The 22153-nt window shown below is 33.4% G+C and overlaps 1 protein-coding gene across 4 annotated transcripts; it reads right to left on the reverse strand.

The window, feature by feature from the left end:
• Positions 1 to 1398: 1398 nt before the first annotated feature.
• LOC120167427 (60S ribosomal protein L18a-like protein) lies at positions 1399 to 5273 on the reverse strand. Of its 4 annotated transcripts, none has more exons than XM_039176455.1 (5): positions 5134 to 5273; positions 4555 to 4631; positions 2183 to 2309; positions 1973 to 2090; positions 1399 to 1770 (listed from the first exon to the last, which is right to left on the reverse strand). In XM_039176455.1, exons 2-5 carry the CDS (start codon positions 4562 to 4564, stop codon positions 1717 to 1719), a joined length of 309 nt encoding a protein of 102 aa, XP_039032386.1. In that variant the 5' UTR covers positions 4565 to 4631; positions 5134 to 5273; the 3' UTR covers positions 1399 to 1716. The 4 variants fall into 4 exon arrangements, with proteins under 4 accessions (XP_039032386.1, XP_039032384.1, XP_039032383.1 ...); XM_039176453.1 differs by lacking the exon at positions 5134 to 5273 and adding an exon at positions 3170 to 3242 and having other exon boundaries at positions 4555 to 4657; XM_039176452.1 differs by lacking the exon at positions 5134 to 5273 and adding an exon at positions 3170 to 3246 and having other exon boundaries at positions 4555 to 4657.
• Positions 5274 to 22153: the final 16880 nt, after the last annotated feature.

Below are 22153 nucleotides of genomic sequence, written 5' to 3' on the forward strand. Positions count from 1 at the left end.
ATGTTAAATAATGAATTGTACCAGACATTTTTAAATTATGGTTCACTTTTTAGATTGGTTTCTAAATTTTTAAATATTTCAATTGTATCCCTAAATTATGATTCTCATAAATTGATCCTAAACTTTTGAGTATTCCAAATTCATTTCTAAACTATGACTCTCATTGTAAATTAGTCTCTAAACTTTTAAACATTCTAATAGCATCTCCAAAATCATTCGAATCTTCGGAGACAAATTTAGAATGAGGGTAATAGCTTGAGTATGAGTTTAGAATGTTCAAAGTTTTGAGGATCAATTTAGAATGAGACATAGTTTGGGATGAAATTATAATATTCAAATTTGTAAGGACTAATTTAAAATAAAGGTCATAAATTAGGGATGTGAATGCAATTAACTCTAATTATTATTATTATTATTATTATGTAATCTCTTCAACATTTAAAATAAGCGTAAATCTCGACCTTCAAAAGATGTCAATCTACGTCGATATTAAAAATAATAATGTTAAATTTTTATTGTATTGTATGAAAATGTTGAAACAAGTGGCTCAAACGAAAGGGTATTCTCGTGATTATGTTAAAAGACGAGGGCCATTTACATTGATTCCGAAAATGTAAAGTGTAAATTAAATATTTTTAAAAAAAATAACTTTAATCATTATATTTAAAAAAATAAAATTAAAATAGAAAGGGAGGGAGGGAGGAGGAATATTATCCTTGGACCGAATATTATTGCCATTCCTCACATGTTCTACGGCAGCTACTGTCCAAAATTCGAGTCTGTCTTTAACTGGAGATGACCAAATCACTCTTAAACATATGCACATGTTCTATTAAACCTATAGAAGATACGAAGACTTTTCTGTCTTTTAACTTAAGGTTATCATTTTTTTATTAATTTATAGCAAGTAAAATACTTCTATAAATAATTTTCCACCATTTGATATTAAATCTCGTCCCTAATATTTTTTGTATTTAAAATCAAGATCTCAATGAATAACAATGATCTATTTTTACCACCGAGGTCATCTTACTCCAATGCAAAAGGTAACATGCGATGGGCAAGATGTTTAGTAGGCCAAAAAAATAAAATTTATGGAAATGTGGAATTTAGAAATTTGTTTAGGAATTTGAGGTGAAATATATTGCAATTGAAATATAAAATAAAAACTTCAAACAAAATAGGGATATTTTTACTCTAAAATGAAAGATTGATAGCCAATATGCTTTAATAAAAAGAATAACGGCCAAAGTGACTATTTAGTCAGTCAAACGTTAGGAGACTTTTTGCCTTAAATGAAATGTTGGAAGCCAAAATGTTCAAAAAAGAAAGGGAAAAAAATAAGAGCCAAAATAATCATTTTAATACGTTAGGGGTTAATTTTAGTAGGGATTCCAATGTTTTAAAGTCACAATATCAGTAATTTCATATTCTAGTAGTGTGTTACTAGTTCACAAGATTCCCCTACCATGGATATCATAACACAGTTCCGTTCTCGAAAGCTGTAATAATAGACTTTCAGTTTTGTACAAGCCTAGAGAGGACTACATCATTCACAACTGAACTTTCAATTATTCTCGAGGTTCCTAATATGTTTTTGCTTCTTTCCCATTTTTTTAGCCGGGCCCATTACAGGTTTAGTACTCTTGTCTCACCTTTTGTTTGAAGAAGCACCACCATAAGCAGAGGTAAATACACAGATGGTGGCAGCGAGAACTAGAAGATAAGAACTGCTGTTGTGATTATTACAGCAATTGTACATATCATTGCCTGCAAAATGTAATGACTAGAATCAGAAACCAACGATCATTTTTTGCAATTTCTTGAGTTACTTCCGGATTTGATCATTTCACCATATTCAGATAAGAGTTCCTATCTCGCATTGATATGTGTTTCAGCTAAAACAAGAGTACCGGGAAACTGTTACGAACCTTGAATGCAAATAACATTAATCTCTTATGTTAGCACTTACAGCTATTGCGGAGGCAGCAAGTCCAGCCCTCTCCCTAGGATCCCTTTGATAGTAGTTTCTGAAGTAGAGAATGGTAGCATAGTACCACATCAACGGGAAAACAAATCCTAGCAGAAGACTGCAAAAAAGAAAAAAGCAAGATATGTACAGGGGTCCATAAAACAATATAGGATGAGTTGGAGGAGGATGGCTGAGGGCAAAAGAACTCACGAAAACCATCCTATTCCACAGCCGAAGCAAGGAAGAGGTTTATCGTACATTCCCAGACGTGGATCTTCTGCATCTCCAATAAGTTCATATTCGCCGTTTTTGTGTTCTACCGGTTCTGTTGAGTGCCCTGAATTCACCAAATGCTTACCGAGTCAATGAAAATAATCAGAGGCTAAATAGAACACATTCATTGGTCTAATGGAGATGTCCGTAAGAAACATGGCAGATAACATGGTTTGAACTTCTAGATAGAGCAACATGCAGAACCAAAACTATTTTGACCCTGAACAGATATTCAAAATTTCAAACTTCTATAAAACCACCGACATTGGGTAACCATCAGTGCTCCTATCAACCATTCATGTGCATGCAAAAACAGGTACGTAATATTGCATGAGCAGGACCATAACCTTTTACGATGCATGATCACCAATCCAACTGTTTAATCTTATAAATCGTGATAATTTTGTGCTCCTTTAACAATTGCTTACCAAAAATACTTTTTGATGCATGAGCAGCACTTGTATGTATATTCATCCAAGAAAGAAAAATCCCAGCCAGTAAAATCGAATCCCACTAAACCAAGCCCATACAGGCACTTCGACTCAAACTTTCTAAAAGTAATAGCAATGATATTGTCAAAGGAACAGTTTCCAGATAGTTCAAGGCTTTACTTGAATAGTCAATCGTAACAGTTATTAGTGCAAAAAAAAAAAAAGGACTTGAGATTTTTAAACTTCAAGTAGCACATTAAATATGCTTCTGATTTAATCACCCAAAGAAGAACCAAAGTACTTAAAGGATATGGTCCCAATTAGCAAATATTATAGTGGATAAATTTGTACACATGCATAATACTACATACAGAAGATAAAATTCCATAAAACTTGGTTAACAATACAATTTCACAGCTGATAAGCAAGTTTTGGGCAAAGCACTGAACTGCTATATGCATAAAAAGAGATGTTGAAGGAATAAGATCAGTACTCTGATCCATGTATTCAGAAAATCCAAGTCTAACTGTTGGCGGTGTCTACTACTCACTCTGCCTTTGAAGGACCTCTCTGTTATGAACAAGGGAAGGAGATACAAAGTCCATTAGAAATATTTTGCTAAACCCCTAATACTGAATACTGATTTTGACCTGCGAAACTGCTAGTGCCTGTTTCTACTTCCCCAAAAGAACAATATTACAAAACCAAATTTCAAGAAAACATTCAACCAATCCTCACCCTTTTGCTCTTGAAAGAAATTGCAGCGACACATAAAAAGCACCAATTAAGAACATTTTTAATTATGCATAAAGAACATCTGATCAACTATACTCTCCTTTCTCAAAAGCAAAAGATTGGAGGAGGTAACAATCAATTTTTACTCGGAGGCTAAATTGAAAACATATATAGGCCCAAGGGAGATGCCAACATGAAAGAAAGCAGATGTTCATTGTTAAACTTGTAGTTAGAGTGAGATGCAGAACTGAAACTACTTTGAACCTCACACACATCCAAATTTTCAAGGTTTAACGAAAGCTCCGATATCGTCTACACAGCTGTGCTAATAAATTGGTTACATTCAGATGCATGCAATAAACAGGCTCATAATATTGCATAAGCAGGAGAGTAACTTTTTAAGATATGTGGTAATCGCTAGAAATCACGATATAACTTTTACTGGATATTAGTACAAATAAAAGAGACTACTGTGATTTATAACCTTTAAGTAGAAAAGTAAAGACGCTTCTGATTTAACCACCCAAATAAGAGCCAAAGTACTTAAGGGATATGGTCCTAATTAGCCAATATTAGCGATGTGGAACCCAAGACCCGAGAAAACCCCAAATCTCCAAGTTAGCCAACCGGAAAGAAAGCATGATTTTAATGTAAAAACAAGAAGACGGTCTATCCTACCACATCTCTAATCAACTTGTGACTAACAACAACAGTATTCGGATAATTTCGCCCTAAGCCACCTCTAATCAATTTGTGATTACAGTAACGGTGACGGATCCCTACCACACCCCTAGATAACTTGTATCTAATAACATGAAAATGAGAAGATAACAAGGTTAATCGCTAAACCTTCTAAAATGAAGACCCATGGCCAAAGTTGGCTAAACTAAAATCCACATCCTAAGTATACTAGAAGAAATTAAACTCTCAAGTTTTATTTAGAAACATAAAATTACTTTAAATAACAAAAAGTCCTAAGCTACATAAACACTTAGATTGCTACTTGAACGATTAAATGAACATGCATAACACAAAATACAGAGAAGACATAGCTGGGAGAATTATACAATATTACAGCTAATAAGCAATTTTTTTGTCAAAGCACTGAACAGTCGGAGGGTTTCAAAGGAGTACGATCAGTACTTTGATCCATGCATGTATCCAAGCCTAACAGTCAGACAGTTGCCTCAGCTCCTCTCTCTGCCTTTGAAGGACCCGCTCTGTCAATGAACAGGAGAAGAATGCACTATATTAGCAGCTAAAATAGCCATTTGAATGATCTCACATTTAAAAAGATGCTAATATGGCAGTTCTGATAATTGAATTTTTTAGCTATGAATCTGCTAATACCTGGCTCTAATCCTCTAAAAGAAGAATCTCACAAAACCAAATTTCAAGAAAACTTAATTATACATAACTCTCCTTGCTTAAAAGCAAAGAAATGAAAGAGGTGGCAAATTTGGTAAAATCAATTTTATTCAATCCAAAGAAAAGAATTGTGAAATCCCTCAAAATAACGCCCCATAACCAATAATCCCACCAAAACACAAACCTTGGTTTCTAGAAAGACCAACTCCCGGAACCCTTAAAAACCCGCAAGATACAAAGCAAAACAATCATTCTACAAGAACAAAATCAGTAATTTGGCAATAAAAACAAATACCAGAGCAATTTGATTATGAAATTGCGAGAAAAGAGAGATGAAGAGTGAAACTTGCTTGCCTGTCAATCAAAGCGAGAGAGTCAAGGAGAAGAAATTCAATTTTAGAGAAGGGAAAAAGCAAAGCAAATCGAAGTCTGGTTGAGAATTGATTTTCTTTCCATTTTATCAGTGGGTCTTTATTGGTGTCAGCGTTACCGTATTCATCTTCCCCCATTAATTAATCAAATAAAAAACAGATGTTATCTATTAATGAAAAACAAATAAATAAAGAGTAAATTACACCAGATACAACTGAAGTTTAGGTAATGTATTGTTTATACCACTTAACTTTTAATTTCTCCAATTATAACACTAAACCTTGGTTTTAACTTCAATTATATCACTTGACCGTTAAAATCTGAACAGTGTATGACATAGACAAGATGATGTCCTTTTTGGCGACGATTGTTGATATCCAAAATAATATCATTTTAGATATTAAATTTTAGAGTGTATCAATTTTGCCACTAAACTTTTAAATAATTTTATGTCTTGCACTACATTTTTTTTATCGCCGCTCTCATCCAATCATCAGACGTCTTTCATGGCAAGATAGTTACTAAAATGTTCACATTTTACTCCTCAATCATCTTCTAGAATTGATTTTTCATGAAACACACTTAAATATACGAAATTAAACACTTTTGGTTAGTAAGATCTTTACATGAACTTGTTAAGACGATTATATGTTTGTTAGTTAAAATTTTATAAATTTATTATCTTTTAAAAAAATTAGAAATTTTGTTTCATTTAATATAAAATCACGAAATCTTCCCTAATCATGTTAATAGTTTATACAAGTTACGGGCTCTTTCCTTCTTATCATGTTATTATGTTATGGTTAAACGCATTAGCGGATCTAAAAATATTTTTTAACGTCAGCACACATATGTTAACAACATAAAATTTTAACACATATGTTAATAACATAAAATTTTTAAAAAGGATGTGTACAAATAAAATTTAGGGTGGATATCGTCTATAAAATAACTAATCGAAGAAAACTCAGACTTCAAGATAAACAATATCAATAAAATAAATAAATAATCAAAGAAAATTCAGATTTCAGTATCCACCCTCTCTAAATTGTGGCTCCTCCACTGGCTAAACGTTTGGTCGAGTCTTTTATTTTAGCTTTAAAGCTTGATTCCTCTCATTCTCTACTAGTATGATATATTGTCATATATAATTAATAATAGTTATGAATTTATGGAGAACAAGTGAACAACAACGAACAAAAGAAATTGAAGAATAAAAATTGAAGTGTATAACATTCGATTATAGAATATAAAGTATTTTTTTGTTAAATATATACTAATTTTATGTTCATAAAGATAAAACGAAATTAGGGAGTAATTTTTAGATTCATAAACCACTTATAATCATAATGACAAATAATGTAACAGCCTGTCATAAAGAGTAGTGATAAAAATATTGGTTCGTTTATATCAAAAAAAGAAAAAAAGAAGAAGAAAAGAATATAAAAATAATATTATTTTGATAATGTTTTAACTTCAAATCAAGTTATTTTAATGGTTAAAACAATAGTAATTAATTTTTGAAGTTATAAGCTTGAGCATGGTCCAGAGTTTTTAGAATAGATGCAATTAATTATGTCCGTTTCTTAATTATAATTTTGTGAAAATTTAACCCTTTGCGTTAGGATTTTTTTCTCTACTTTTGGCAGCCGCCGTTCGAGTATTTTGAATTGTCTCTGATTGTTTCAGTTTTCAAGTTTTGCTAAATTTCCAGTCTTGCTAAATTTCCAGTCTTGCTGGTTTTGTTTTGTTCTTCTAATGGGAGAGATAGAACAGGTTTCGGAGGACCTCAATTTAGGTGAGGAGGAGGAGAAGGCTTTGATTTTAGAGTAGCTGAACAATGTAATTCCCATCTCATTCGAAAATTGTTTTGTAAGTCAATTCCTTACGGGTAGCACGATCAATTTTCAGGCCATGATAACTACATTGGCAAATGTTTGGCACCCTATTGGAGGTATTTCGATTTCTGATTTAGGAGATGGTAGATTTTTGTTCCGGCTTTATCATGTGATTGATGTGGATAGATTAGAGACATACAGTCCTTGGTATTTTAGGGCTCATTTTCTAGTTCTGCATCGTCTGAAGAAATGGGAATATCTAATGTCAGTGGAGCTAAATCGTGTTGACTTCTGGATTTTAGCGAACGTCCTTCCTGTAACATCCTCAATACCGGGTTAGTGACTAAATTGTAAAGTCTCATAATTTGGTGATTTAAAATAGAATGATTGAATAGTATAAAGATTTATTTGTAAATTATTGTATGGAATTGAATTGAAAGGAAGAAGGAATAGAAGGGCAAAGAGGTCATTTACAAGGAAATAAGAAAAGAAGGGTTATATATGTATCCACGTGGGTTGAAGAGGGGAGAACACAAAGGCTTCTAGAGTTCTTTTCTTCTTCTTTCTTCCTTGTACGTGTAAAGCAAAACAAAGGTGAGTTTTCTGATTATTGAGCTTCTTGTTAAATTTAAGATTGAGTTTTGATTATTAGATGATAACTAAGCTTAAGGAAAGCTTAGGTTATCTTAAAATCAAAGGATGATGGAGTTAGAAGAGATTAAAGATTAGAGGTTCTTGAATGAAATCTTGGAATTGAGTTCATATCTAGAATTAGAAGTTAAATTTGACTTGTCACCAATCTAGTTAAGACATATTAAGGGTTAGAAGTGGAATTAAATCATGTTGCAAAGTTGGTATAATTCTTGAATTTCATAATGAGGATAGGATTTTGAGGTTTAAGATGAAATAAATGAGTATAGATTGGTTTAAGTATGTGTACTGGAGTTAAGAATATAAAAGGGGATGAAACATGAAAGATTTAAGCTGAAATGGATAAGTTTTCGGGTTCAAGAACTGAATTCTGGGCTGAGTGCATCGGTGCACATTCAACGTGTACCGATGCATCAAGAGAAAGTCCCAGAATTTGTTAAAGGTGCATCGATGCACATGGAGTGTGTAACAACCCCAACCTGTACCCGAATACGAGTTCGAGATGTCACATTACCTTTTTAAAACACATTTATTACAAAATAACGACATTTGGGCTTATATTAAGAAAATACGATAATATACATATATTAATACACAGTTACCAAAATACTCAGAGCATACACAACTTAACCCTCTAGATACATGTCAACATCCATTTACGTAGCAAAATGACCTACTGATTAAGTTGCTTCTGATCTGATAGTGTAGGAGTAATGATGTCAGCTGCTTATCCTGTCTCTTCTACTTATCGGATCCTACGCGTGAAACACTCACACGCTAAGTCATTGACTTAGTGAGGCAATGTAATAATAATAATAATAATAATAATAATAATAGCAAGGAACTGTAATGAAAATGTCATAATGATATGAAATGAAATGAAATCGTGTACTTAATCAATGTAGTTATATCACCATGATCCTTATCCGTAAGCATATTACATTAGCATTCATGAATTTGTATTTATAAGTTATTGGCTCATGCTACCATACGGAGAACCTAAGGTATATGAGTATTGTGAGGTTGTGCACTATGCTGTCACCACAGCTCGTATAAATTGCACCGAAGTGCCGCGTAGAAATTTGTCCCGAATGACCACGTAGAATTTGTCCCGAAGGACCACATATAAACTCCTTAAGAATCATATACATATACCAAAGATCAATTATGTGTCTCAAAAGACCTCACAAATGTTCCAAAGAATATATATATATCCCGAAGGACCACGTAGACCCTCTACCATTGGCATGCCAACTATACCTACAGTTCTCATCTACAGAACATGGGCTTTTACAATTCACATAATTTATATCGCATAGACATATCATTTCCATACCTTTATCACATAAACATTTCATTTTCCATACCTTTATCACATAATTCATATAATATGTATTCATGTCAAGTATCATAATATAAAATGTGATCATCAAATATTGAATCTAGACTTATCACAAGTCTATAACAGAATATAATACTATATTCATGCTATGCATATGCACTCAACTATATTTCCTTGTTTTTTCCTCGATCGACCTTACTTGTCGATTGTTCCAGAACTCGTTTAGGCTCAATATCTATATAGTAATTCATTGATATTTATTAGTATACTAATTAGTATATTCTAAACTATCCTTTCTTAGGCTAAAAGAAAAGCCATTTTCATCTCTAAATAAGGGTATGCATCGATGCACTCTACAGTGTATCGATGCACTCCTTAATGTGTGCATCGATGCACTACCTGTGCATCGGTACACAAATGTCATTCGACGTTTGTATTTAAGTGGGTGCATCGATGCACTACCTGTGCATCGATACACGGATAACATTCGATGTTTTCTTTTAAATTAATGCATCGATGCACTTCATGTGCATCGATACACCTAGCACTAATTTTCAGGATTTATCATTGATGCATCGGTGCACAATCGGTGCACAATGAATGTGCATCGATGCACATTGCTCAGAAATGCCATTTTAGCACGAAATTCTCTTCTTAGTCTACTTAACACTTTATATTTCCCTTCTTTTTATATATCTAACTTGCATACTCTTACTTAAACTCATTGTTATCCATTCCATACTTCTAAAACTTAGAAATCCAATTCTCCATATAGAATTTAAGAATCTAACCCAAATTCGAACATGTTCTAATTTGAATTCTAACACCTCCTACTTCTTTGTTAGCTTTATGACAAGTCAACACTCACTTCTAATTCTTATTATGAGCTTTAATCCAAGATTTCACTTTTCTACCTCATTTCTTTGATTCTTCATATTCTCCTTGTTAACTTCCTAAAAAGGCTACTTTTAAAGCCTTTTTCACTTAAGTTATTGTTTGTTTAAAAGCTCATTTTAATCATTTTAGGATCATGTAGTTGCATATAGTTGCATTTGTGGTGGTTGTGCTATTTTATTTCTTAGTGGTGTTGTTTGTGGGAAAGGTGCAGTTTGTCTATGGTGTGCAGGGAATAGCAAGAAAAAGGATTCTTTGGGAAGTAATGTTGCGGCATCACACGTTGTTAAAGCAAATTGAAATGTCTTGGCATTTCTGGCGCAGAAAAAGACAAAACGATATTTCTGCATAAGGACAGCTGGCACTGGACAGTTGTCTCCACACGTGAAAGACTGCTGTAACCGCCTGCCAGAGCTGCCAATGGACCACTGCCACTTGGAGGATAAGGTTCATGCACAAGATGTGATTCTAGGGGTATGAGGGGTATTTTGCACCCAACAACCTCATCATTACCCCTAGATATTTTTATTATATATGACACCTCATGAGAGAGAAGAAAAAGAGGACGGAGAGCACACGCATAGAGCAGAAAAAATCACATTTTTATTTTCTCTTTTCCTTTCTTCTTCCTTGGGATATTCCTCCATTGATAAAGCTCTAAGGAGTGGCAAGCTAGGCGCCGGAAGGAGCTAGCGAGCTAGGTGGTTCGTGGTGGCCGAGAGGAGACCTCTGGTGGCACGTCGAAGGCTTCTTCTCACTTCCCTTTTGCTGCTATCTTTCTATTAATTTGTGGGTTGTTGGAACGAATATTTTCATGACTTTGTGTTTGGATATTTCGAACCCCACCATGAACTAACTTATTTGGTGGTGGTTGGTTGAACGATTGTTTAAACTTTATTTTTTAGGGTATATTTAAGTTTATTTTGGGTTCTTTATTTTCTTTGCTTATGAATGCTTCACCATCTAGGCTTGTAAGAGGCATGGAAATGTCCATCTCTTAGATGAAGGTTAGGTATTCGGAAGAATCCTAAGCTAAAAATACTTGTAAGTATTCGGAAGAAACGCAAGATAAGATCCTCATAAGCAATGGGTTATGGTATTTTCAAGGGGCTTTGAACCGGCCTAGGAATATTATAACTTAATCCCTTAGATCTCGGAAGAGACTAGGATAGGATTTCAACGACTAAAAAGGGTGTCTTTATCAATAGGGTAGGCTATCTAACATCGTTGAGTGAGAGCAGATGCCTTGGCATCCTATTCTGTTAGGTTCTTTTGAACACCTTAGGAAATCCCTGTCGAGTAAGTAAAGACAAGATAGCTTAAATATACTTGAGAAATAAGTTTAGCAACCTTAGACCAATCCTTACCATTCATTCCATTGAAAGCTTGTCACGTGAGGATTATTTTCTTCTTATTTTATTTATTTTATTTACTGTTTTTACCATTTCTCATTGCCTCAACATTTCACCATACTCAACATTAAACATCCATCATTGCCACTGCATTTCCATTTGCTACACCATCACACCATCAATCCGCATCCACTAGCATACACATATCAATTGCCGTGACATTTGTATATATCAAGACTAATTATACTTAGATAGAATATTGCATTGCTTTGGTTAGACTTTTGTGATTTCACCCAATCCCTGTGGAGACGATACTCACTCATCATTATATTACTTGAGCGATTGTGTATACTTGCACATTATTTGCGTATATTTTATAGTACTCACAACACGCGAACACTCCTCATCTTATGGTTTTAAGATAATCTAAGCTTTCCTTAAGCTTAGTTGTCAACTAAGGATAAATAAACAACCTTAAATTCATCAAGAATTTGATCACAAGAAAACTCACCTTTAGCTTGGCTTCACGGCAAAGAAGAAGAAGGAAGAAGAAAGAAATATCCAGAACCTTGTTTCTCTCATTAGCTTTCCACGTGGATTTAAATATCCTCAACTATCATTTAATTATTTTTCCTTGTCAAAGACTCATTTGCCCTTAGTTCCCATGCTTTGCTAATTGATCCTATACCAAATATTTCAATCAATTACTTCAACTTCCAATTTATCTACTTTGATCATTAACTTTTAAAATTTCTCAATTTAATCACTAACCCGGTATGGGGGATGTTACAAAACTCCCTCCCTTAAGAAAATTCATCCCCGAATTTTCATTGTTGAGTATTAAAATTCTTCCTTTATAATACAAATCTCCATCTGACTTAACCTCAAAGTCTTTAATCTATTTGCTCTTTACTTGTTCAATTCTTTTCAAACACATTTCATCCTTAATTTGTAATTCTCCTATTTCGATGTTTGTATTTAAGGGGGGTGCATCGATGCACTACCTGTGCATCAATACACGGATAACATTCGATGTTTTCTTTTAAATTAATACATCGATGCACTTCATGTGCATCGATACACCTAGCACTAATTTTCAGGATTTATCATTGATGCATCGGTGCACAATGAATGTGAATCGATGCACATTGCTCAGAAATGCCATTTTAGCACGAAATTCTCTTCTTAGTCTACTTAACACTTTATATTTCCTTTCTTTTTATATATCTAACTTGTATACTCTTACTTAAACTCATTGTTATCCATTCCATACTTTTAAAACTTAGAAATCCAATTCTCCATATAGAATTTAAGAATCTAACCCTAATTCCAACATGTTCTAATTTGAATTCTAACACCTCATACTTCTTAGTTAGCTTTATGACAAGTCAAAACTCACTTCTAATTCTTATTATGAGCTCTAATCCAAGATTTCACTTTTCTACCTTATTTCTTTGATTCTTCATATTCTCCTCATCTTATGGTTTTAAGATAATCTAAGCTTTCCTTAAGCTTAGTTATCAACTAAGGATCAATAAACAACCTTAAATTCATCAAGAATTTGATCACAGGAAAACTCATTTGCCCCTTTAGTTCCCCTTGCTTTGCTAATTGATCATACACCAAATATTTCAATCAATTCCTTCAACTTTCAATTTATCTATTTTGATCATTAACTTTTAAAATTTCTCAATTTAATCACTAACCCGGTATGGGGGATATTACAAATCTCCCTCCCTTAAGAAAATTCGTCCTCGAATTTTCATTGTCGGGTATTACAATTCTTCCTTTATAATACAAATTTCCATCTGAATTAACCTCAAAGTCTTAATCTCTTTACTCTTTACTTGTTCAATTCTTTTCAAACACATTTCATCCTTAATTTGCAATTCTCCTATTTGTTCCAACCATGTTGGTTTAAGTTTTAACACTGCACATAGACCACCATCTCCAGTTAAAGATAATCTTGCATCCATAGCTCGTAAGGCTGCAAACGTCTTTCTACTCAAAGCATCTGCTACCACGAATTCTTTTCAAACACATTTCATCCTTAATTTGCAATTCTCCTATTTGTTCCAACCATGTTGGTTTAAGTTTTAACACTGCACATAGACCACCATCTCCAGTTAAAGATAATCTTGCATCCATAGCTCGTAAGGCTGCAAACGTCTTTCTACTCAAAGCATCTGCTACCACGTTAGCCTTTCCAGGATGATAGTCAATTATCACATCATAATCTTTTAAGAACTCTACCCATCTGCGTTGCCTCAAATTCAGCTCTTTTTGAGTCATCAGATACTTCAAACTCTTATGATCCGTGTCGTAACTGATTTTCGTCCGGGCACGAATTTTTACTTGACGGAGAAAATTAATGTGGATAAAAATGATTTTGATTTAAAATAAATATTTTGGGAGTCGCCATTGACCTTTTTGGGTTAGGTAGATCAAATACCTAAAAACAATCTTTTAAAATAGTTTTTAAGAAAACAATATTTAAAAGATAAAACTGATCTGCATATAACCAAAAATTTTAATAAAAATGGATTTGTGGTCGGTTACATTCAGGGAAGGATTAACACCCCTATAATGCCCAAAATTGGTACTTTATTAATTATAATTTGTCTCTATCATTAGAAATTTAAAAATTCAAAGATATATTTAACTTATAATATTTTTTATTTCAAACTTATGATTTTATGAAAATATATTAATATAAATAAGATATTTATTTATTTAGAAATATCAGAAAATGACTTCTAGGTGCTTTAAGACAGTTCTTTTCTTAATAAAAAAATTAAATAAATATTAAAGCATTTTTTAAAATAGATATAATTTATAAAAATAATATCTTATTTAAAATATCAGAAAAAAGACATCCAGTTGCTTTAAGACTGTCATTTCTTAATATTTAAAAACATAATTAAAATAATTTTTAAAATAATTTATGAAATTTATAAATAGGATTATAAATAAATATTACTTTTTGTATATATATTTTATATGAATAAATAATAGTAATATTCAAATATTAAGAACATATAAATATAAATAATAACTAAAATCAATATATATGTACATAAAAATAATAATGATATTTAATATTAAATAAAAGCATTAAATGACTAAATTATAAATTTTTTAAAATTAGATTCCTAATTTACCAATTATTTAATATTCTAGTAACTGAACATGCAATTTATCAGTATTATTAATTTAGTGATTAAAATAAAATTGTATAAAATTTGAACATCAAATTAAAATAAATTAAAACATGTTGTTCAGGATTAAAATATTAATTTTTAACATTATAACGGCTAAATCGGTTATTTGCCTAAAATATATATATTATGCTAATGACTAAAATATGAATTAAATAAAATTAAGAGGCCAAATTAAAATGATTGTAAATTTGATTCTAGTGACTATAATATAAAATTACAAAACTACTGGACTGCGGACGGGGTTTAACTTTTAATAAATTACAAATAGACCCCTCCCCAAAACGACGTTGCTCGGGGAGGGGTATTTAAGCCCCAAACCAGACGACCTTAAGGCCAAAAATTCATTTCTCCTCTCTCTCATTCTCTTGTTTCTGAGAGAGTTTTAAACTCTCTCGTCTCTCTCTAGCTTCCCTCATCGGAGGGAAGCCGATCACCGGTCGGTAGCCGTCTACCGCCGCCAGCCTCACCGTCAGCCACCGTCGCTGGTGGCCGGAGAACACCAAAATTTCCTAAACACTATATCCGAGTACCCTAAACTCGATTCCAACATTCTTTCGTCCTAAAAAACCATGGATTTTCCTAAAGCTAAGGAAATACCTTTGGTATTTTTAGTTTTACGGTGACGTTTGAGGTTCTCTGGCGAGGTAAGCTCATCTTCTTCTTCTTTCCTTTTTTCTTCTTTCTGTTTTGTGGATTCGGTGGTTGCTGTGTTGCTTGTGGCTCGTTGCTCTCTCTATTTTTTTCTGTGCTCTCTGTTCTTGTTCTCTCCCCTTTCTCTTGTTTGCAGGTGGTCGGCTTTTATAAGCCTCGCCGATATCTTCTTCGGACTGGGTAAAAGATTGAAGCTTGGTGAGTCACCGAACTTCCAGTGGTGACTCACCATTGAGGGCAACGTGTGCGGCTATGGCTGGGCCTTCTGGATCATTCGGTTGGCGTCGTGGCAGCGTGGTAGTAGAGGTTGACGAACGGCGGCCGCGTGGCCCTAGGGTATCATCACCCTAGGGTTTGTTATGGATGTGATGCTGAGGCGGCTAGGGTATTGAGATGGAAACCCTAATCTGGTTTTAGGGTTTAACTAGGCCATCTGGATCTGGGCCACCATGTTTGGGTCACTGTTGGGCCTGATGTATCTGGGTTGGGCTTGTAATGTATTTGGGCCTGTAATATGTAATAATATTTATTAAAATATATAATAATAATAATTAAAATTATAATAATTTAATTATAATAATTATAATAATAATAATTATAAAATATAAATATTCAAATGAAAAAAACGAGTATCTTCAGCTGCCCCTCTTTGCTTCTTGTGTTAACAAGAATAGGGCAAAGACAAAAAGATAACAAGTTTTTTTTTATTTGACTTCACTTGATTATGATGACAATGTTGAACAAATTCTTCTTTGGGATTAGTTCTTCTCATTATGAACTTTTTCAATGGGGATGACAATTTATCTCCTTTGTGATGTAATCTAGCAAAAAGTTGAACAAATTCATATTCAAATAAGTTCTTTATTACGAACTTTCTCTGAAAAAGTTGATCCATTGAGTAAAAAAAATTAAACAAGTTCTTCTCATTTTGAACTTCTTCTTCCTTCTTCAATGAGTTCTTCTCATTATGAACTTCTCTGGAAAAGTTGATGTTGATATCTCCTTATGTGATAGAGTCATGCAAAAGGTTGAACAAGCTCTTCTCATTATGAACTCTCTTCCTTCTTCAGATGAGTTCTTCTCATTATGAACTTCTATGGAAAAGTTGATGTTGATCTATCTCCTTCTGTGATAGAGTAATACAAAAGGTTGAACAAGCTCTTCTCATATGAACTTCTTCTTCCTTCTTCAGATGAGTTCTTCTCATTATGAACTTCTCTGGAAAAGTTGATGTTGATCTATTCATTCTGTGATAGTCATGAAAGGTTGAACAAGCTCTTCTCATTATGAACTTCTTCTTTCTTCAGATGAGTTATTCTCATTATGAACTTCTATGGAAAAGTTGATCCATCGAATGATGAATTCAAACAAAAGGTTTGAACAAATTCTTTCATTATGAATTTCTTCTTCCTCTTCAGATGAGTTCTTCTCATTATGAACTCTCTCTGGAAATGCTGATCCATCAAGTGATGAATTTGAGCAAAAGGTTAAACAAGTTCTTCACATTATGAACTTCTTTTTCCTTCTTCAGATGAGTCTTCTCATTATGAACTTTTCTGGAAATGTTGATCCATCGAATGATGGATTCGAATCTTTGCTAAAATATTTGAATTTTCTGTCAAATATTTAACATGGATAAAAATGGATGAAAATGCACCTATTTTGAAAATGTCTAAATATGATGCATGAATGTTAATTTCATCTTATTTAATTTCAAAGAGGTGAACTTAGTCTTTCTTCAATTGTGTAGAAATCCAATAAATCTTTCCTCTTCGAACGGAGAATCTATCATCTTTGAAGAGTGTAGATGTAGATATGCCTTATTTTTGTATAATGTCACAAAACCCCTTGAGAAACAAAACTCAATGGCACAGGCTCTTGAAAAGTTTGCACTCATGTAACATGTTGATTCTGATAACTACTCATCTGATTATGAAGTGATCTTTCAAGATGATTTCACATATATTGATAATTCTTCTGATACCGAGGAAATCCTGAATTGATTCTGATGAGGAGAGAAACTGTATACTTAACGAAAATGGGATACTCAAATGCTAATCTTCAATAGTCATAGAGATATGGTCCTGATTCATCAATTACAGAGTTGACAATTTTATATGTGTTGTCAAATGGTTAAGGCTGCTGACGCACTTATTCCTATAAAAGATAGGAAACCATTATGTAATGATCCCAATTACAAGAAAATGCGAAACTTGGGCTATGATTTTCTTAGAAAAGAAGAAGTAGATGTAACTTGAAAAGAAGCTCTTAATGAAGACGATCATGCAGTTCATTTTCCTAATCCAATGATTGGTTTTGGAGTTCTTACTGAACCAGATCTGATAACTCAAAGAATACTTCCAAAAGATGTTGGGCCTCCTTATTTCTACTATGATAATGTGGTATTTGCTCCAGTTGTATTTGGGCTAAAATGTCACGGTACTTATACGATGTAGAGCCAGAATTTGTAGATTCGAAGCAATTTTACACTGCTATATGGAAAAGGGGCTATATTCATAATTTGCCAATTGATAACAGATTTCCTCTTGTTCTGCTTCCAAATGACTCTATGATGGACATAACTTGTTTGCTTTTCAACAGTGATTGCAAATGTCGATAAGACTTACTTTAGATTCCATGTACTTAAAAGTATTAACATGAAGTAATAGCCATAAATATTTGTTTTTTTTTTAAGATTATATTAATCTATTTACAGGATGTTTATATGAAACAAATTGAATTTCAAAAATAAATTGAATTTCAAAAAGATAAACTTGGAATAAATGAAAAATATATAAAAATATATTTAAAGTCATGACAATCATAGGAATAATAAAAATTCAAATGGCTCAACAAATTATTAGCAGAAGTATTTCTAAATTAAACAACTTGATATGATTTAGAGTACTAAGCTTTTGTCTGGAAGATCTCAAACGTTGTCGGAATGCTTGTAGATGTGAAGCTCCTCCTAAACTATCAAAATCTTAAGAAGGTTTAATTGCCAGATGCCTAATACCAACATGCATTTGAGCATCCCTTTCAAGTTTTCAACTTAATCCTTTTAGTGCAAGACGCCCTTTGCGGGTTTTCATCCTGACCCTCCTTTTCTATTTTTTCTTTTTTCAACATTTTTTCTCTTTCTTTTTTTTTTCTTCATTTTTTCTTTTCTTCATTTTTTCTTCAAGCATAATATTTCTTGACAAGATCTGAGTTTATTGGGTTTTCTCATAACTTTTCCATCTATTTCTACCAAGATCAACGCTCTCCGGAAAGGCCTTCTTTACAACGTATGGCCCTTCCCAATTAGGCATCCATTTCCCACGAAAATCTTTATGTATAGGCAAGATCTTTTTCAGCACTAGATCACCCCCTCTTGGATATTTTCTTGTCATGAGACTTCATATCCGTTTCTGATACATCTGTCCATGGAAAATAACTTAAATCTATTTTCATCATAAGGTTCAATTGATCAAATCGAGCTTGGATCCATTCAGACTCATCCAATTTCACCTCTCTCAAGATTCGAAGTGATGAGATCTCAACTTTAATTGGTAATGACTGCTTTCATCCATATACTAAAGAAAAAGGTGTTGCCCCAGTAGATGTTCGCACAGTAGTTCGGTTGCATATAAAGCAAAAGGTAACTTCTCGTGCCAATCTTTGTAAGTTTCAGTAGTCTTTGTAATGATTCTCTTGATGTTCTTATTTGCCGCTTCAACTGCCCCATTCATTTGGACGATATGCTACTGAGTTTGCATGCTTGATCTTAAAATGTGCACAAAGTTCAGTCATCATTTTATTGTTCAGGTTCGAGCATTATCTGTAATGATCCTTTCTGGCAGCCCATACCGGAAAATTATTTCTTTCTTTATGAATTTGCAGACTGTAGACCTCTTAATATTGGTATATGAAGCAGCTTCAACCCATTTGGTAAATAGTCAATTGCTACTAAGATGAAACAATGTCCATTCGATGTTTTTGGTGTGATTGCCCCAATGATGTCTATTCCCCACATAGAAAATGGCCAAGGTGATATCATTACATGTAAAGGAGATGGGGGTACATGAATCTATCTGATATATCTGGCATTTATGACATCTCCTTGCATAATCAATGCAATCTGTGTGCATGGTACCCAATAATATACATATCTCATTATTTTTCTAGCCATGGAAAGACCATTTGCATGTGTTCCACATATTCCAATGTTTACTTCCTCAATGATGGCTGGCTTCGCTAGTATTTAAACATCTTAACAGCATTTGATTATTACTTCTTCTATACAAAGTCTCCATCAAGAAAGTATTCATCAACCATTCTTCTCAATGTTCTTTTATCAATTTCATATGCATATTGTGGATAACTTTGATAATTGTTTATTGCAGGATATCATAATACCATGGTTTGCCATCTTCCTCTTCTTCCACACTGTAACAATGTGCAGGAATTTCATATACTTGCATTTGATAGGCATCATATCAACTTTCTTAGTTGCTGAAACTAGCAGTTAATGTGGCCAAAGCATCTGCCATTTGATTTTCCTCTCGAGGGAGATAATTGAAGGTGATTTTCTCAAATTTTTACTAATTCGAGGGTAAAATTTCGGTATTCCAACAATTTGGGATCTTTTGTTTCCCATTCTCCTATGACACCACTAATGATGAATCTCCATATATCTGGAGAAATTTATTTCCTTTCTATGGCTGCCTTCAATCCCATGACACAAGCTTCATATTCTGCCATGTTATTAGTGCAAAGAACTCTAGTCTGCTTGTGAAAGGATTATAATATTTTCTGGAGAAATTAATATTGCTCCAATTCCTCGTCCCAAGGCATTGGATGCTCCATCAATATAAAGCTTCCAAGATTTATCATTCGCCTGACTTCTTCATTCATGGATATGCTTAACAAATCTTCGTCTGGAAAATTAAAGCTTAGAGACTGATCATCGGATACGCGACTGGCCAGAAAATCAGCTATGACACTTTATTTTATTGCTTTTTGGTTGGCATATACAATATCAACTCGGATAATAACATCTACCATCTAGCCATTTTGCTGTCAAAGCTGGTGATTCCATCAAGAACTTTAAAGGATCAAATCTAGATATCAGCCAAGTGGTATATTACATATGTATTGTCTGAGCCTTCGAGTAGCCCACACCAAGGCACAACATAATTTTTGTATGGTGGGTATCGAATTTCACAATCAGTAAATTTCTTACTCAGATAATAATGCTTCTCTTTTCTTCCAGATTCATCATACTGTCCTAGTACACATCCCATCGAATTTTCAAAGACTGTTAAGTAGAGGATTAACGGTCTATCAGGCACTGGTGACACTAAAATGGGGGCATTGGAAATATCTCTTAATAATATCCAAAGTTTCTTGACATTCATCATTCCAGACTTCAGGTGTTCTTTCGGAGTAATTTGAATACTGGATCACATTTCAGTTAACTGAGAAATGAACTGAGATATAATTTAATCTTCCCAAAAAGCCTCGAACTTCTTTATTTGTATTTAGTTGTGGAAGATCTTGAATTGCTTTTACTTTATCTGGATCAATCTCGATTCCTTTTTTAATGACTACAAATCCCAAAAGCTTCCCGAAAGTTACCCCAAAAGTGCATTTAGCGAGGTTGAGCTTTAATTGATACTTCCTCAATCTATGGAAAAGCTTTCTCAAATTTTGAATATGTTCTTGTTCGGTTCGGGATTTGGCAATCATGTCATCCACATACTTTAATCTTTGTGCATCATGTCATGAAACAGAGTTACCATGGCTCTTGATACATTGCCCCTGCATTTTTCAATCCAAATGGCATTACTTTATAGCAAAATGTGCCCACATGGTTACAAATGTTGTTTTTCCATGTCTTCAGGGTTCATTTTTATCTGATTATACCCTAAAAAGCCATCCATGAATGAAAACCATGCATGTCCTGCAGTATTGTCCACCAATGTATCTATGTGAGGTAATGGAAAACTATCTTTCGGACTAGCTTTGTTGAGATCTCTGTAATCCACACACATTCGGACTTTCCAGTTCTTCTTGGTACTGATACTATGTTGGCTACCCTTTCTGGATATTTAGCTGCCTGTAGAAAACCTGCATTAATTTGCTTCATCACTTCCTCTTTAATTTGCAAAAGCATTTCTGGTTTCATTCGTCTGAGCTTTTGTTGAACGGGTTTATATGTTGGACCGATTGGAAGTTTGTGCACCACTATATCTGTACTCAAACCAGGCATATCTTGATAAGACCAGGCGAATATATCTCTGAACTTGGAGGATATCTATTAATTCTTGTTTATCTGGGCTGACAAAGTAGTACCAATTTTCACTTCTTTCATTTCTTCATTAGTTCCCAGATTTACATTCTCAACTTCTTCTTTGTGAGGTAAAATTTGTTTGTCTTCTTTTTCTACCAGTCTTAACAATTCAGTAGGAACATCATATTCTATTTCACCCTCACACTCATTGATTTCCTCCAGACATATGGGCCGCTCTAAATTTATCTCTTGATTAAATTTAGAAATAAGCATGCTATTAACATTGTGACACCTGCAAATTTAAGTCGGACATATTTCCGAAAGGATATAGTAAATTATGAAATAAATGAAAAATAATGAATGTAAAGAATGATTGCCATTTGAGAATTTTAAAAAATTTCTTATTTGATATTAGGTGAACTTAACATAATTTCCTTTACAAGATAACAAAGTTTTCATATTCTTGGGCTAAACAAAAGATTAGTTCTGAATATTACTCTGTGTTAATACTAAAAACTACAGGGAGGTCTTCAGCAGTCAAATTGTTGAGTGTTTCTCCAGGAAAACAAGGACGAATTAGGCAAGTATTTGCCATCTTGTTGTCATTCATGATCATGTTGATAAATAATCCTTCCATAGCTTCTTCAAATATTCTTTGATCTTTTGTCAACTTTTCTTCTTTAAATGCATCAACAAGCTGTTGTTCTACATTAACCGTTCCTCCTGATCTGAACGTGGTCTTCAGCTGGGAAAACATGTGTTCCCAAGGGATTTCTTCT

This window comes from Hibiscus syriacus, unplaced genomic scaffold (genome assembly GCF_006381635.1).
Source record: "Hibiscus syriacus cultivar Baekdansim isolate YM2019G1 unplaced genomic scaffold, ASM638163v2 tig00111678_pilon, whole genome shotgun sequence".
NCBI lineage: Eukaryota > Viridiplantae > Streptophyta > Magnoliopsida > Malvales > Malvaceae > Hibiscus > Hibiscus syriacus.